The 19,192-nt window shown below is 36.3% G+C and overlaps 1 protein-coding gene across 2 annotated transcripts in view; it reads left to right on the plus strand.

The window, feature by feature from the left end:
- Memo1 (mediator of cell motility 1) overlaps positions 1-19,192 on the plus strand; it is a 94,051-nt gene that overhangs the window by 64,942 nt on the left and 9,917 nt on the right. For both annotated transcript variants that reach the window (XM_051167757.1, XM_051167837.1), the window contains 2 exons: positions 7,087-7,229; positions 15,809-15,885. In XM_051167757.1, the coding sequence (XP_051023714.1) occupies positions 7,087-7,229; positions 15,809-15,885 (220 nt within the window). The remainder of the gene's footprint in view (positions 1-7,086; positions 7,230-15,808; positions 15,886-19,192) is intronic.

Here is a 19,192-nt window from a genome sequence, read left to right on the forward strand (position 1 = left end):
TCGTTGTGCTTTGTATCAGGAACGTTACTGACCAAGCCATCTCCCTAGGCCTCACTGGAGCCTTTTAAAAACACTGGATTGTGCTGCAGCCTAATGACAGAATGCCTGCCCAGTGTGTACAGGTTCCTGGGTTCAACCCCTGTAGTGACCTGAAAAGAAATATCGTAAAGAAGAAAGCATAAAGGTGACACACCTTATTGCTCAGCTCTGATACTTAAAAATAATAACACATGATTTGAAATTGTAAATAGAACCATGAAGGATAAAACTACAAATGGTGGAAGTCTCTTTGGCCTCATTTAACCTGTTTATAACCAAGGAGATTGTTAAGAATACACTGAATTTTGATTTTTCGAGACAAGAGTTTTTCTGTGTAGTCTTGGCTTTCCTGGAACTCTCTCTGTAGACCAGGCTGGCCTCAAAATCAGACATTTGCCTGCCTCTGTCTCCTGAGTGCTGAGATTAAGGCCTGCACCTCCACTGTCTGCCAAAAATTTCTAATATGATTCAAACCTACACATTTTGTTTTGTTCGTTTCCCCATTCTTTTATATATGCATTATAATCTTTATTATAAAACATAAGTGATTTTGAGGAAAATTAGATTGTTAGGATATGTAAAAATTATATCTTGAAAAAATAAAGATTATTATTGATTCATAGTTCCTGTTTGTATTTTCCTTAGTTTACTCTGTTTGGTCACCTTTTACTATAATTTTTCTTTTTTCTTTATTCAGGTTTTTACAGCTTAAAGTGTAAAGTTTTTAATTTAAAAGATGTGCAGAAGTAATAATAATAATTAAAAAGAGCATTGGAAGTGTTTGAAAATGTAGCCAGGCGCAGTGATGCACTCCTGGAATCAGCAACTGGGAGGCAGAGGCTGGTATATATCCATGAGTTCCAGGCCAGCCTGGTCCACAGAGTGAGTTGAGGACAGCCAAGGCTACACAGAGAAACTCTGTCTTGAAAAACAAACAAAAATCAACCAACCAAACAAGAGGCAGAGAGGTGGGGGGGGGGGGAGAGGGAGGGAGGGGGGATAGGATTGGCTCATTTGTTGCTCTTTTGGAGGGTCTGGGTTCAGCTGTCAGCATCCACATGGCCTTACACAATTGAAACTAGTGTTTGGAGATTGAATACCCTCTTCTGGCTCCCTCTTGTACTGCATGCTCATGGTGTACAAACATGCAGGCAAAACACGCATCATGCACATAAAATAAGAATAATCTTTTAAACAACAACAAACTATTCATAGTTGGTTATGGGGTGGTATGTGTCTGAAATCCTGGCATTTGAGAAGACAAAGACTAGAAAGCTACCTGCACTACATGCCAGTGCTTGTCTCCAAACAAACCCAAAGGCACAAAAGTCACCAACTGTTCATGTATAAAAGCGTTCTTTTAAAGCATGTGCTAGTTTGTCATTGCTGTTGTTTTGGGCCTGGAAAACTCAGAGAGTGTGCCTAATTCTTTCATCTTCTGTTTTGACTGGCTCTTTCCAGTCTTAAAAGTTCATCATGGCTAAGATTTGATAACTTTGGAGAAAAAAACAATTCCGTATAAAAATCCCTTACTTTTGTATGGGCTATTTATATGATGAAAATTGACACATAATTCTTACCCCTATAGAATACATTGTGAGTTCCTCAATGGATGTACTAGATTTGGATGTCTTAATAAGAAAACAAATACTACTCGTAACTCCTCAATTGCAGTGGCTTGTTTTAGTATGAGACATATGTGACAGTTGATGATAACATCAGCATTGACATACCAGTATTGACTTAAGTTCTTTTTTTTTGGTTTTCGAGACAAGGTTTCTCTGCGTAGCCTTGGCTGTCCTGGACCCACTTTGTAGACCAGGCTGGCCTCGAACTCACAGCGATCCACCTGCCTCTGCCTCCTGAGTGCTGGGATTAAAGGCGTGCGCCACCATGCCCGGCTTTAAGTTCATAGCTTAATTGAGCTTCATTGTGTTAGTCCCATGTTTTTGTCAATGCCTTTTGTGTACCTGTCATAACAAACAGGCTGAAAATTTTCACTCTCTCAACCTTTCCTGTGTTCTACTGCATAGTCTTTCCTTCCTCTTACCTTACTCCTAAAATCCATGATCTCTTTTATTATCTCCCATAGTTTAACCTTCTTTGTTTCTTTTTTTTCTCTCTTAGTGTGGGGCACTGAGAGAAACTTTGCCTTTTCTTGAATGTTGGAATAATATTCAGCTTTTCTGGATTAGGTTTCTTACACAACATTTTAGTTATTTATTTGTGACTAAGACTACTTCCAGGTTATGGTTATTATATATAATGTTAATGTTATAAGTATTTTTGTACAAGTCTGCGTGTCAACATACATCATTTTATAAATAGGGTTTTATTGGCAACTAGCAACACCCAGGCACTAGTGTATTGTCTTTGCTCACTCTCCTTCTGTAATTAGTATTGAATATTTTCATTCTGGATATTGTATGGCCCAGAAAACCTAAATGTTTTGTCCCTTTAAAAAAAGATGTTTGCCGACCCTATGGACTCTCTGAGTTCCAGTTTTAGTTCTTAAAGTTCTTGGATTTAGTTTTAATAAATTTTTCTGACTGTTGTGAGACAAAAATTATAAATATTTTTTTCAGTGGGCCCGTCTAGTTGGATGAGTAGGTGAGGTTCTTTTTAAAAATTTTATTCTATCAGGTTTATTTGGTTAGTGTTTTGGTTAGGGTTTTCTGTGTGATTTAGAACATTTTCAGCAACTATTCTTTCTTTTTTCCTGTGTTTGGGACTGATTCTTGTTTGGGTGCTTGATGTTGTTTTAAATTCTCCAATACTTTTTATATTTCTTAAGTGATATTTTTGTTGTCCAAATTGGATAGTGCTTTAAATTTATCTTTTTCTTTTCCTATCCCCTTAGTATAAGACAAGTTCTTCTAGGTAAGCTGGGCTGGTTTTGCCTGCAGTCCTCCTGCCTTAGGCTTTTCAGTGCTGGTGCACTGCCGACCTCTTGATTCCATACTTATCTGCAAACATTCATTCTTATATAAATGCTAATTCTGTTCTTTAATCCAGTTTTGGAAATGTTTTGTTTGGTTCTTGTACTTTTCAGTGGTTCAATATTTTATTTTATTGTTGTTGTTATTATTGGCTTTTGGGGGGGTTGGATTTGCGACAGAGTTTCTCTGTGCAGCCCTGGCTCCTGGAACTCTCACTCTGTAGACCAGGCTATCCTTGAACTCACAGAGATCAGCCTGCCTCTGCCTCCCCAAGTGCTGGGATTAAAGGTGTGCGCCACTACTGCCCAGCTCAATGGTTCACTTTTTAAAAAAAGTTTACATTCCTTTGTTGATATTCTTTGTTGTTTTATCTTTCTTGTGTGTGCGCGCGCACACACACATATTTTTAAGAGAGTGTCTTAAATAGGTACCTGTAATTATCTGACTATATTTCTTATAACAGTTTTGAAGTCTGCTAAATCCAGGTGCTGATCTGATCTTGACATTTGCTGACTATTATTTTTCCAGAGTGTCAGTTTACTGTTTGTTTTTTCTTCTTAAAATTTTTTTAATTAAGCAATTATTTTTCTTTTATATATTCACTTTACATCCCGATTATAGCTCCCTCTCTCCTCTCCTCCTGGTTTTCCCTCCCACCCTTTTTCCCCATCACCCTTCACTGCTCCCCAGAAAAGGGGAGCCCACCAACCCACCCCAGCACATCAAGTTCCATCAGGACTGAGCTCATCCTCATCCACTGAGGCCAGGCCAGGCAGCCCTGTTAGGGGGAAGTGATGGAAAGCAGGCAGCAGAGTCCATGTCATAGACAGCACCCACATAACTTACTAGAACCCACATGAAGATCAAACTGCCCATCTGTTACATATGTGTAGCGGGCCTAGGTCCAGTCCATGCATGGTCTTTGATTGGTACTTTCATCTTAGTAAGCCCCCATGGGTCTAGGTTACTTCACTCTGTTGTCTCGTCCCCTCTGGGTCCTTCTATCCTTTCCCCAACTCTTCCACAGGACTCACCAAGCTCTGCCTAATGTGTAGTTGTGAGTCTGAGCATCTGATTTGATCAGCTGCTGGGTGGGGCTTTTCAGAGGATGGTTTTGCTAGGCCCTGTCGATAAAACAGAGTTTCATCAGTAGTGTCAGGGATTGGCTGTCTTCCATGGGATTTTGCTGTTTCTTTACATGGATTAATATGTCTTTCTTGAACTATACATTTTACATAGTCTTATGGTTACTGAATTCTGATTTTATTCATTTTCTCCCTGCAGGCTTTATTAGTTAGCATTTTGAGTGTGTTTTATCTGCAGAATCTTTTTTCTACTATGTAGTTCTGTTGACCAGACTGTTCAGCTTTTGAGAAAATAATATTTTTATGTTTTCCTTGGGCTTTCAAGGATTTCACCAGTGACTGTAGTGTAATATTTAGCAAATAATTGCCTATAGGTTATACCTAAAACACCCTGAACACAGGATGCTTTCAGAGTCTATAGTGGGTGGTGTGTACTTTGGGGAGCATGTTCAAACAACTCACTGTTTATGTTCCACCTCTGACTTCTGTTGGGTTGCGTATGTCTTCCTGGGTGAACACTCTATAGCTGGGCACCTTTCCTCTCCCAGCCTTGCAGGCTGTGGCATGTGAACTAACTTCACCTTCAGATTTTCAGTTCTTCTCTCGAATACTGAGGTCCTGAAGTTTTAGTGGCCTTGGAGTTTTTTGGGTCAGCCAAGGTTATGTGGAGGATGAAAATTTCTTTCCTTCTGATTTCAGAATTTATCAAGTCTGTGGCCCTTCCATTTCTAGGGTTTCCCTATAAAATTTGTAGCTAATTCTTAGGCAAAGGAACATGTAAGATTTTCTATTTTGTACTTGACAATCTCCAGCATTTCTGCTCTCATCAGTCCTCTCTGCCTGTGAATCTGGCAGGGATGGAGACAGTCTCCTGATTTTAACCGAGTTGCCTGTCATGTTAACTGTCTTCAGTTGACTTAAGTGCGCAAAAAGTGTTTAAAAGCTTTATGTAGTTTTATAATTGTTTTCTGTAGGCAGATTTTATACTTTACTGGAAACTTCAACTTCAGAACTTCGATTTTAAAATCTAAATGTATTTATTTTCAAAGCCAAATGCTGTTTTATAATTCATGCTTCATGGAGATAGAGAACAAGTAAAAATTTAAAAGTGGCAAAGAAGGCTGAGGTGATGAGCCATGACTCACTTTGTTTCTGTGGAGGACTGGACTTTTTTCTTAGTAGGGATAGATTTATAAGTTCATTGAGGTTATCGGAAGGGTTTGGTGGGTGTGTGGAGAGTGAATTTGTTGTTTCTGCAGAGTAAGTCATCTGTAGTTGACACTTTGTTACTGCATACTTTATGTGATAACGTTCATCAAATAGGTTTTATAGGCAGGATCCTTAAGGCATTCATCCTTCAAGTATCATATGGATGGGATGGTCCTTAAACTCATCTCATTGCCTTTCCCTTGTTCCTTACAATTTGCTTAACAGCCGACTCTCAACCATATCATATATAATTTTTTTTTTCTGAGACAGGGTTTCTCCATGTATGTAGTCTTGGCTGTGCTCGAATCACCCCGTAGATCAGACTGACCTTGAACTCAGGAGATGTGTCGCCTCCAGAGTGCGGGGTTAAAGGCGTGCACCACCACCTGCCCTGCCTGACATATCATAATTATTTGCAGTCACTTTGATTTTTTGTGCATTTTTTGGAGGTTAGAATAATTCATGGTAGTTCCCAAATTTTTATTAGAAACCAAAATTATTCTAATTAATAATCAGCCCCATTACAGAAAAAGCCCCTGTTTGTTCTGTGTAGTTACTTAGCAAACTAGTAAAGATCAAAGAATTAGATGTCCCATGGCAGCTTCTTCTGCCAGCTTCTTTTTTTTTTTTTTTTCTTTTTTTTTTTTTCTTTTTCTTTTTTCCCCCCCTTACTCTGTAGATGCAGATTCTACCCAAGAAGCCCCTGCATTGCAGAGGGACTGGAGATCTGTAGGATCAGTTTATTTCGCAGTTGACAAGGGTAAGGGGGCTGTGTGGGGGAGGTGTTTGGGTGCCCTGAATTAGTGGTATGTAGCTTGGTGAACTTTTATTTTGTGATTACTTGAACTTAGTGTTAAAAAGTAAATCTTTTTATGAATTCTGTTTGTCCTGAATCAGTTAAGTATGAGATTAATAACATTAAAAAACAGTTATTATAATGCTGAATTCATAAAGTCCTATTCAAAACAAATGAGACAAACATAATTCATGCTTCTAAAACTCTTAACCCTAGGACTATTGATACATAAATAATACTGTATATATAATATATATTATATATAGTTAAAATTCCATTATAATTTACAATTTTAAATATTTTGTAAAATGAAGCAAATCACAGTTACTTAGATCATAGTTAATTATTGGCTTTGTTTCTTTTCCTAAATTTGTCAGTCTTTAGAGTCAAAAGGAACTAAGTATACCATAAATGTGGTGGGTGGGAACTAGAAATGAATGTATTTGTTAATTCTTTTGTTACCCTGTATGTCAATGAAATTTGAGTTGTACTGAGAATAGCTTGTATCTGACTGTTAGGGTAAGAGGGCAGTTGGCGGGTCTGGTAGGAGCCAAGATCAAGTCTGTAGGTTTATGCTTGGCAGGTTTATAGAATAAGTGCCAGAAATGGTATATATATACTGGATTAAATTAAAGTAGATAAAGAAGACTTTAATGCTCTGTGAAAATGGTGGAACTAGGTAGGCGATTATAGTCTTTATGAGTAGTCAGTAATGGTCTGATAGACTTACTTTTGGGCATATTTTATACCTGGCAGTACAGTAGCTTTGTTTACTTAAAGTAGTATGCATTTTGGTAACTTAAGTAGATACTTTTATTATTCTGTAATTGTTTTTAAATCAGTCTCTTTCAAATTTTGTTTTGTAGATTTTAATAATTCAATAAAATACTATGTCTGTTATTATCACTGTAAATAAATGTTCCACTTTTTAGTGCCAACACAATTGGAAAATATTTTTAATCTTAAACAGTTTAAATGACACTTTTATTTTATTTTATTTTTTTCTGTTTTCTTTAAGCCATAAAGATGAGTTTACCATTATTCCTGTACTGGTTGGAGCTCTGAGTGAGTCAAAAGAACAGGAATTCGGAAAACTCTTCAGTAAATATCTAGCGGATCCTAGTAATCTCTTTGTGGTTTCTTCTGATTTCTGCCATTGGGGTAAGTTCTAGATTTTAACATATGGTAGATGTTATATATCTGTGGCTAAAGGTTTCTTATTATTCCAAGCTCTGAGTCTCAATACTTTATCACTCTTTGGAAAGTTGTATATGTAGCAGCCATGTTTCAAAGTGAATTAAAAAGTCATTTAAAAAGCATCAGCCAAGGATATAGGCACATTTCCAAAGGCGACTGGTACAATTGGATTCACACTGTGAGGGCATCCTTGCTTTTGAACCCTTCTGTTAGTGGGAGCTAAAATGTGCTAACCTCATATTTGTGTATATATGTATGGTAGCTTCTTTGAGGTCAGCTTTGGTAGAGAGAACAAATTCTTCACCATGTAAAGAGCACTGTGTACTTTACTGGTCCTTTTCTGATTTTCCTTTTTGTAATTGGTCTCTTTTTTCTTTTGGTGAGTTTTTTGTTTTTTTTGTTTTTTTTTTTTTTTTTTTTTTTTTTGCCAACAATTGCAATCAGTTTTTTGAGTTACTCTCTAACAGTAGGACATATAGGCTATTAGCACTGTCGTCGTCATTGGTAATGCTTTATAAAAATAAGGACTCTTAAGTGAGTCTTGTGATTATTGTAAATTAAGAGGAAGGGGTATTTTTACCATGATCAGATCATAAAGAAGAAAAGTATTGTAGATAACCTTCCAGTAAACTGATGCTGCATTTTTTAGTGCTGTTTGCTTTCATTTATCTATAATTGTCTCAGAATATATATTTCCAAGACAGGTTTTCTCTGTGTAGCTCTGGCTGTCCTGGAACTTTCTCTGTAGACCAGGCTGGCCTCAGAACTCACAGAGATCCATCTGCTTTTGCCTCTTGAGTCCTGGGATTAAGGGCGTGCGCCACTACTGTCTGGTTTCAGAATATTTCTTAAGTTCCATTCCTTTTAAGACATCTCTTTGACTCATTTCTTCACTATTTTAAGTCATTTTTATTTGTCCATCCTATCTTGCATTTATAAGAAGGAAACATAAAAGCATAATTTTTACAATAAAGCACTAAAATGCTGAAAAACACTCTCAATGAGTTATATAGGGAGCCTTGCTTTTTTCCTGTGAGAACTGTGTCAGCAGTTTACCTGCCTTGCTTGGGTTCTCTCTTGCGTCCTTCTGAATAGACTTAAGTTGTACTCACAACTCTACGATCTTCTATGGGATAGATACTAGAATATGTAAATTATTAACACTGGTTTTCACCAGTTCTCTGTGAGTATGGTTTTCCTCTTAAGAAAAGTTTGAAAATCCCTGGGAACCCTTTAGATTTTGAAGGATGACGAGGCTTCTGGTATCAAATGAGTAGACTCCAGGGAAGTTACTAAACATTTTAGAGTGCATAGAACAGTCCCTCCCGCTACCCACTGGAAAAAATTGTCTGTTCCAAAATGTCCCTAGTGCTGAGATTAGAAACCCATCTTTAGGGGGTATGGATAGCTGAGCTCTCTTCTTAAGACTTTCTCTGGTTTTTTTTTAGCAACTCATTCAACTGTCTAGTTTGTGCTATTCTTTCTGGCAAAAGTAATTTTTTATTTATATTACTGTATTACTTATATTTTAGGGCCCAAATAGAGTCTTACAAGGGAATTCTGTCTTAGGAATTAGAAATTAGTCATAGTTGTTCTAAAATAAGAAGTACTATTATGATAAAGAGCTGCTTTTCTCAGTTTTGCACGTTTCAGTAACACAACATACTCATATTTTGGAAATAAAAATTATGAAGCAATTATTTTTCTTTTAAAATTTTTTTCAAGGCTCTTATGAATTGGTTGATTCTGTTCTCTTGACAATGTTCTCCAGATAGCTCATTCTCTAAGTTCTACATGGTAACACGTACAACTACAACATAAACCTACATAAAACACGTTTGGTTCATTTTATTTTTTATGACAAGCTTTTACTGTGTTATCCAGGCTAGCCTCAAAATCACAATCGTCCTGCATCTGTCTCCTGGGTGCAGGGATTGAAGGTATGTGCCACCATGCCTATTTAATAGATGTAATATTCCTGTCTTATGTCTGCGTGGGGTTATCCTTTTAACCTCACTAATAAAGAATCCTCCCTTCCTTCCTCCCCCCCACCCCCTTTAAGACAATGTTTCTTTGTGTAGCCTTGGTTGACCTGGAACTCACTCTGTAGACCAGGTTTTCCTGGATCACAGAGATCCACCTGCCTCTGCCTCCCGAGTGCTAGGGTTAAAAGCATATACCACCACTGCCCAGCAAATAAAGACCTCTTGTGAGAGAAATTTTTTTTTCGTAGGTAGCAAAGATTCTTAGAAAGATACTTAGGCTGTTTTTCCTCAGTTTCTAACAACAGTATTTAAGTTATAATATAGGATTTTCAGGTGATAATTGAAAAAAGGAAAAAAAAAAAACCCTCATTTTTTAGGGATGGCAAATGCTAGCAGGGAAGCCCATACAGGCTTGTTTGTGCTTACCCTGGTGGTAAAGTGATGGAGCTTTTCCCAGTGCTCCGTTTTTAGCTGGTACCATCACTAAGTCGCATTAAGTGCTCATTTTACTTCCAGAAGACACCAATTCTTCCTGAGTAATTTGACTAGCAGTATGGGAAATAGTGTTAGGTTTGACATGGACAATATTTGAAAATTGACACCATAGTAAATTGTACTTGTCACTTCGTGACGCCTAACACTTTGTTTTGCATGCGTATCAAGCTGAAGCCGTAGTCAGCTACAAGTTAAGCTGTCTTTGAAATCGGATTTCATGTTTTTCAAATTTATGTTCCATGTCAACAATTCAGCCCATCTTGAAGGTTGATTTTTTGTTTTGTTTTTCTTTCTTCTTTCTCCCTTTCTTGGCAGAATCTTCCCAACTCAGACTGACCTAAAACTTGTATCCTTCTGCCTCAGCCTCCCTACCTGGGATCACAGGCATGTGCCGCTACATTCTGCTTATTTTCTACTTGTAAAGATATAGTACATGTGGATTAAAAAAATAAATAAAAGCAATCATAATGGTGAATTCTCAGTAATTTCAGAGGAATGATTCTTCAGTAGATAGAGGCTTTAAAAGTTTCATTGCCTTAGGTTCATCATAATTCTAAGTAGCTGGTTTTTGAAGTAAAATGACTTGATTGTGGTATAGTTCACAAATTACTCAGCTAGAGATACATAATGAGCCTTTGTTTTTTATTGAATTAGGCTACTGGTAGTGACTACCTTTTCTTTCTAGTTAGTTGGTCTTTTTTGTTGCTTTTGCTTGGGTTTATTGTTGTTTGCTTTTGTTTTTCGTCCAGCTTTTGTGGAAATAGCTCGTAGTGATGGTTGGGGAGCTGACGGACAGATCGGAAGTGTGGTTTCCTTGCTGGCCTTATTTACCAGCTGGTGTCCCACTGTGAAAGTGGTTTCTTTTTTAAAAAATGTATTTTACTTTAGTAGATGTTCACTTTTAGAGAGACACGAGAGGGATAAGAGTAGAGAGACTAAAATATTCTGGTATTCTTTGGGGTGGAATAAAGTACGGGAGAGGCAGGAACTTACCTCTGTTATCTTTCTGTTCTTTCTGTCTCCTCAGTGGAGTTCTCTAAGATGTAACTTGGCATTTCAGTCTCTGCTTTGTATCTTGCCATCATCCTAGACATGAGAAAATGCGTCACGACTATAGTATGGAACAGTAATAATCCCCTTTTCATCTTAGTTGCCAGCTTTTGCTTTTTATCTTGGTTAAGTATGTTTTAATACTTAATATACTTACCAAGTCCTACATCCTGGAGGATGGGTCTGTCTAAGAGAAGTTTTCTGGACTTCTTTCAGTTATTCTAATTAGTAAATTTTCATTCGGTTTCCTAAGTCTCAATTCTGATATTCTCTATATAGACTGTGTTTGTTTTATGTCTTCTCAGAAATGTATGTTTTCAGGTTTAGATTATTGGTGGCTTTTATTAGCGTTACTTTTAGCAAACTATTAACAAATTTCAAAACAAAATTAGATCTAACTCATTGGAAGTAATCTGTTAGTTTGTTTTTACTGTGCAGATCAGTTCTAATCAATTTTCTAAGTGCTTATGATAGTATCATATAATCTATTGTAGACTCTTCAGCAATTTAAAATATGCTTAGAATTATATCATTTGTTTTAGAAGCTTGAGCTACGTATTCAAAGTGACCTTACCTAAAGTGTTAATACAATTTATGCTATGTTCAGATTTCTTCTTTACTGTTCTTTCAGTGATTCGTTTATACCCTTTCCCTGTTAGTTTTTTTTTAGTCCAGGGACATTCCTACTTTATAAGTGCTTAAGTTTCAAATGTAATGTTAGCTAATTTCCAAAATGAATCTTGTCCAAGCCTGTACCTTTGTCTTCTCAAGTCTTTGCACACCTTGATATCACAGGTTTATGTTTTTGACCTTTTGCAGTGTTGGAATGAGGCTTATACCCTTGTGTTGTAACAGGCTTCAGGATGAATGGATTATGGTATCTAGTTAGAAAGGACGGTGCTGTTTGACAGCATATCAATAGCATTTCCTTTGTGAAATACAGTTTTCTTTTCCTGTGACTTCAGTTATAGGTGTTCCAGGTTGAGAACCTCTTCGTAGAAAGGCCTGCTACTCTCCCTAGTGGATTTGTTTAAGGGTTCAAACATTTGAAGAAATGGCTCACCATTAGGAAAGTAATACGTAAATCTACACAGAATAGGGGTTTTTGTTTGTTTGTTTGTTTTGTTTTTTGGTCATATATCTGAAAGACTTTCCTATTGACTGATATTTTGGGGGTTTGTAGATTAACATTATTAGGTCATTGCTTATTTCTAGTGTATAGCTTAATAGTCTAGTGTACAGCTTATTGAGGTATTTACTTTTTTTGGTTTGTTTTGAGATACTTAAAACGTAGTGTTGGTTCTTGTACCATTCATTGTTGTTTGTCCTCATTAGTTGATTGTTGTGTGTTAAACAGACATTCTTGGAGCTTACTCTCCACACTCTGTGAATCCACTCATTAATCACCAGCCACCTTTGGAGATGGGAAAATTACTTACCTGTATTTCTTTTTCTCAGAAAGCGTGCTCTGGAATGGATTCACAAATGAGCTACCCTCCTTCCCTCAAAGAGTAAGGTTTCTGCTTTACAGGATTTTTTTTTCCTTGGGTTATTTTTCCTCTCATCTTTTGAATTTGAAAAGAACTGAGGGAAGGCACCTGAAGAAACCACTGACATACTCACTAGGGAGTTCCAGAGCTTGTCCTGCCCCTAGGGCAGTGTCTGTGCTCTTAAAGCTAGAAAGCTCATACTTGAAGTTGAAACAGGGGCTCAAAGAATCCATTTTCCCAGTGTACCTTCTGAAAGGATAAGTTTCAGGTAAGTAATTTTTTCTACTATGTGATATGCTTTATTTATACTTAGAAAAGGGTACACAACTTCTGTCCTCCAGATGTGGAGATAGCTGCATTTGTTCATAGGCAGTTTCTTAATTGCCCTGAAAGCCAGAAATATGAAAATTTAGGGAATAAAGTATATTCACTCATGAGATACATGCAGTCAGAATTTATTTTAAATGAACAACTTAAAACTAAAGGTACATTTTGATCAATGTATTATTCCAGTATTGTAATTTTCTTTATTAAAGAATGAAATATTGAGAAATTTACTTTTAAATAAGAAAGAAGAAAGTATCTTGACTCAGTTTCCAAGGAGCATTTGACTTCTTAATTTGTATGTATGCACATGTTTATGTATGCTTGTGTGCATGCATACATACATACATCTAGGCACCTGTTTACTTTAGATACCTCTCTCCCTCTCTTTCTCTCTTTCAACTAGAATGAATTGCTCAAATAATTTGAAAACACTTGTGCAATTTTAAAGTTTTATCATGAGAACAGTATGAGCTATTATGAGTAGCTAATATTCGGTAGCTGCATGTACTGAAAATTTAGCCTCTTTACTGATATGAGCAATTCAGCCATTTATACTTAATCTTTACTAAATGTGAGTTGACCACAAAAAATAACAGCAAAATACTAAACATTTGCTCCTATTGATTTCCTGTGTATACTCTTATTTTTTATTAAATTACACAGTGATTTCAGTATTTTAAAGTATTTCAAACATCTATGCCTTTCTTCAGAAATGCTTTAAAGCTAAAAGCTGCCCGGACGGTCATCTGTATGATGTGACATCACTTAAACACACAATTACACCTCTTTCTTGCTTTCCTGGCAAGGTGGTTAGTGAAAACAGCTCTTCACTTGAAAGTGAGCAAAAAGGACTTTTGAGTAGCAAATTACTGTCATAAAACACCCAGGAATGGTAGTCTTCATAAAAGACATAGTGTTTACAGGTAGTAGCTAAAAGCAGCAGCTGTTTCCAGAAGCAGGGAGAAAAGAAATCAGTTGTACAGACTTGAACTAGTCCAGGATCTAACGGGTCAAGACGGAGTACTTTGATTTCTTCTAGAAATAATATTTTCAGGACAGTGGTAAGGAAGCAAAATTCCCTTGTCTAAGGTGTTGAGTCTAAGGTGTTGAGTCTAAGGTGGGCAGTCTAAGGTGTTGAGTCTAAGGTGGGCAGTCTAAGGTGTTGAGTCTAAGGTGGGCAGTCTAAGGTGTTGAGTCTAAGGTGGGCAGTCTAAGGTGTTGAGTCTAAGGTGGACAGTCTAAGGTGGGCAGTTTTATCAGAAGAACTTTGAAATCGACAAGAGTTGAGTTGGTAGGCTAGCCTCGCTGAGTGTAGATTTGACTGTACGCAGTCTTCTCACAACTTACCTGGCCAGTGGGGAAAATGGGGCTATTTTTGCAGTCCTCATGGTTAGACAGTCCTTAGAACTGTGTGAAATATACATTCTCTGAAGAAAAGGAAAGCTGTAACTACCTTTCAAAAAATTTGAAAGAAAGATTTGATGGATGATTTAGTATAAAGGTGTTGAGGAGTATCAAGATATCCTTACGAGTAGATGTGCTTGCCACCAAGCCTGAAATCTGAATGTGATCCTTGGGATCCACAGGGTACATGGAGAGAGAATTGACATTTTAGTTTGTTCTCTGACCTCCACTTGCACACTGTGGAATGAGTATTAAAGTTCTCTTATAATTGATATCTAAAATTAAGCTGTGAGGATCTGCTCTCTGAATGTAACAACAAAGAGAACTTTAATAATAGTTCTGTGGGAGGTAAATAGTTACTATATTGAGTGGCATAGGGGGTAATGTAAACAGTTAAAATATGAAAAATAAGGGAATAGTATATTGTAGGAAAGTAGACATGAAAAATGATTAGCACCATCAGATGAAATGCTGAGTTCTGTGGTATGTTTTTAAAAAAGATGTTGAAAAGAGTTTAATAATTTTGCCGACCATTATATGTACGATACTGTTTTCAATCAAACGAACAAGAAACTTAAAAATATAATAATCCAACCAAATCTGCTTTCTCAGTTGTAAGGCTAGTTGGACTTACTAACAGATAATAGAGCTCTAGACACGAGACCAAATACCATTAGAAATGCATTTGGGCAAAAGCCTTGAAAGTTAGGAAAATAGGGGCTGGAGAGATGGCTCAGCTGTTAGGAGCACTGGCTGCTCTTCCAGAGGACCCCAGCTTCAATTCCCAGCACCCAGTTGGTGGCTTATAACCAACTGTAACTCCAGTTCCAGGAGATACACCACCCTGTTCTGTCCTATATAGGTACCAGTCATGCATGTGGTAAACAGACATATAGACAGGCAAAACACTCACACATATAAAAATAATTAAAAATTTAAAAAAGGAAAAGTATTCATTATATAAAAGAATAACTTCATTGCTGAAAGCTGTAGTAGGGTTATCTGAAATATATCATAGTTAAATAATCTGTATTTAGTTATGGACATTAACTTTTGGATTTCATATTACTACAGTAGGAAGCAACTTATTTTCTGAATCTTTGTTTTTCTTTTTTTTTCTTTTTGGTTTGTTTGTTTGTTTAAACTGCTGTTTAAAGAACAACTGAACCTTGACTTTTGTGCTTGTACTCCAACTGGGATTTCATGTCAGTGTAGGTTTGTTCACTCATTGTTTTGTGAATTCTCACATTGCATAAGGCACATGTATCAGTTCTTTTCCTTAAAAAAAATAATGATTATAAAAATCACGTAAGCCACAAGCATCGCTGACTCACACAGATTGGTTCTGTCAGGGAGATCAGCAGTGATAAACTCTCATTGGTTTTTTTGTTTTTTTGTTTTTTAAACACTGAAACAGTTTTCTTAAATCAGATTTTCTTTAGTTGTATTTTTTGGGTTTCCCGTCAATTATACACTGAGAGAATGTTTAACAATGCTTCTTCTAACTTTAAGGTCTTTTGTTTCCTTATTCTTGTATTGCTGGTGACTTTAAAGTTTCTGCAACATGAAATAGTTTTTTAACATCTTAAAATCCTGGTGATGTATCATTTCTTTATTACTTTCCCAAATATGCCTCTTAATCTTTATGTGAGGACTCTTGGGAATTGATTCTTGCAGAGGTGTAAGCTGTGCTTTGCCTTTTGTGAGGACTAAAATTACTTGGTAAGCACTTGCTTTCTTTTTAGCTTCTAATTTTTCCCTATTTTATTTTGTACATGATATTTGTTTCAAGGTCAAAGGTTCCGTTACAGTTACTATGATGAATCCCAGGGGGAGATTTATAGATCCATTGAACATCTAGATAAAATGGTAAGTCTTTCAGGTGTGGGTTTTTAATGCTCTAAAATATTTAATTTAGAATTTTCTTTTAATTCCTGAATAGTGATTCTAGACTTAACATGTTAAAGTATGCAATGGGCTAATAGTTCTTTCCCTTTCTTGAATTAAGAGTTCAAAATGCAATGTATCCTCGAATGAATAACTCCTCTAAGATGATTAGTGAGAATATTTAAGAGCAATTGGGTACAGATTTTAATTATATTTTTGGAGAAGTATTTGGTCTTAGGGGCAGCAGCATGTTAATGCTATGACTCTATTAGGCTGCATTCCTAGGTGGTGATGGGGCACACTGGTTCTGATTCCTGTCTAATTTGATGGCCATCTGAAGTAACTTACTTTGAGTCTTTCTGAGCTATGTTACTGTTCTTTGACATTTATTAAATAACTTAGTGTTTAATTTTTAGATTTTGTTTCTTAATAGCCCAAACTATTACTTTTGAATGATGCTGATGATTTTATGAACTACTTAATAAAGTATATATAACCTAAAATTGTAAATGTTTGACTGAAACTCCAATTTTTCAATTAACATCTTTTTCCTTTTGAAAGTTATGACATTATAGTCCTTTAATTTAATTACTTTTTTGCTTTGCTATATGTTAAATTCAGGACTCTGTACAAATAGGAAAATGCTCTCCCATTAAGCTGGCATAATGGCATAAATTTATGATGGTAGGTTTTAGTAATTTAGCACACTTAAATTTTGTCTGCTGTACTGCAGGAATTTTTACAGCCACATCATTTTAATATTTAAAAATTTTCAGAAATGTGTAGTTAGGAATTACAGTTTTTCAAACTCTCTTAAAGTGAATGTAACCTTAGTGAACTCAGTAATTTAAAGTGTTGTCATTTTGAGTTTTGGTATATTTCTGTAAAACCTATAAGTCTTATTGTTATATATTGAATCATATTTTCATTTTTAATCATATTTGAATTTGAAATGTCTATCGTATTTTTAGCCTATGTCTAATAAGGTAACTATAGAAAGTACCTTAAGAAACCTGGACTACTTTTTATAAGTGCAAGTGAGTTGTTCTTCTTTCCTTTTGTCCTTTGTTTTTTTTTTTTTTTTTTGTAGATATTTGGATTATTATTTTTTTGGCCAACAAGTTTTCCACTTGAATTTTACCTTGTTTTTCTAAATGTAAAATTTAAAAATTCAATTGCATTCTTTTTTCTTTAAGAACTGTTAGTTGTACTTCAAATTTTTTTTGTACTTTAAAATTTTAAAAACTCACATAAGTATTTTGGGGTGTTATTTATAATGAATATTCCGTGTAGCAGGACCGTCACTCATTTGCTCTGTGACCTCTAAGGTCATTTCAGTTCTCTAGTTCTCGTTTGTCTTTAGGATGTCTAAGTTACCATTAGGTTCTATCTATTTACAAGTCTGAGGTTTGTTCATATCAGTTCTATACACTTTAGTAGAAGATCATTTGGTCTCAAGTAACTAATATATTTAAGTAAGGAATCTATCTGGGTTTGAATATACTGTACATGAATTCAGTTTTACGTAATGGCACAGGGTTTCACTTTTCCAAATTGATTGATTAGTCACATGTATTTATTGAGCGATGTAGTATGGGTAATGTGACTTGATATGTTGCCAGGGTAAAACATACATTGATTCACTTAGAATGAAACAAAAACTTTAATAATAATTATTTTATCTTAATTATCTAATGAAATTAAAAATTAATAGATCAATCTAAAATATTTTGCAATAAGTTTCGTCTTTTTCATTTCATCTTTTTAACATAGCCACTAATTTTTGTTTTTCCCTTTTCGGAACAGGGTTTCTCTGTGTAGCCTTGGCTGTCCTGGACTTGCTTTGTGGACCAGACTGGCCTCGAACTCACAGAGATCCACCTGCCTCCCAGAGTGCTGGGATTAAAGGTGTACATCACCACACCCAGCAGCAATTAATTTTAAAAAGTTACAAATATGGCCTACATTATATTTTAATTGTGCGTTGTTGGTTTAGAGCACAAAGATGTGTGGATGATGATAAGCATTAACATTTTTTTCCTTTCAAATTATTTTAGATAGGTCTTACTATGTGGCCTATTCTGGCTGGAAACTTCCTATGTAACCCAGATTGGCCTCAAACTAAAATGAATTCCTTTTGCTCCATCCTCGGAGTACTGGGATTCTAGGCATGTGTTACTATACTTAGCTGCAGATAAATATTTTAAAATCATTGCTGTATGGAAGGCAGGCGGAAAGAAAGATGGTCCGTGTCATTGTCTAGAGAGAATGGAGGGGAAGGAAAGAAAGTTAGGTCAGAGGGACACCCTGGTATAAGTGGTAAGGAAATAGAGCGGCGTTAGAAGAATTTTGCTTGGAAAGTACAAATGAGCGACAACACAGACAAGAAAGCCTTTTCTTTTCTTTTTTAAAGATTTATTTATTATGTATACAGTGTTCTGTCTGCATGTACACTTACAGACCAGAAGAGGGCACCAGATCTCATTATAGATGGTTGTGAGCCACCATGTGGTTTCTGGGAACTGAACTCAGGACCTCTGGAAGAGCAGCCAGTGCTCTTAACCGCTGAGCCATCTCTCCAGCCAGCCCCGACAAGAAAGCCTTTAACTACCAAGGAACAAGGATACCAAATTAAGAACTTTGCAAAAAGTAGTTTCAGAAAATTACTTTACTTAAGGTTAGAAGATAACTTGGAACAAAGAGTTACCAAATTGGCAAGAATGTTCTCTGTCAGTTTGAGCGCTGCCTGGCTTGATGGATGAGCTGATCTACAAGCATAGTCAGAGAACGGCTTTGTCTCTCCCCTTTTCTTGCCACTCCATATGCTCTCCGTGGACAACAGTGTTGACACCCTTTATAAAATAGTGACACAGGAAGTTATCTCCTCTCATACCTGTCTTTGTGTTCTTAAGATGGGAGCTGATATTTAGATAGGAATGAATTTCTAGGGTTTGTGGCTTGGTAGCTCAGTAGTAGAGCAGTGTGCTTACCGTGCTAGTATGTGCCCTTGCTCTAGGATTGTCTTTAAGGAGCAGTGGCTGTGGATGTGAAATAAGAACTGCTTTTTAGTGGTATGCATGTGAAAATGTTCTTTTCATTAAAATTGTCTTCACTTGTTTTAACTATAAAGAAAATAATCTTATAGGCCAAGCTTACATGAGACTTGAAATCCTCCTCGCTTTAGCTAGCTTGGATTGTGGGCATGTGCCTGAACACCCTGCCTCAGCACCAGGCTGGACAGAAACTTTACCAGCACAGAATTTCCAAAGCAAGTAGCCATTCTGTGTGA

This window comes from Acomys russatus, chromosome 1 (assembly GCF_903995435.1).
Source record: "Acomys russatus chromosome 1, mAcoRus1.1, whole genome shotgun sequence".
NCBI lineage: Eukaryota > Metazoa > Chordata > Mammalia > Rodentia > Muridae > Acomys > Acomys russatus.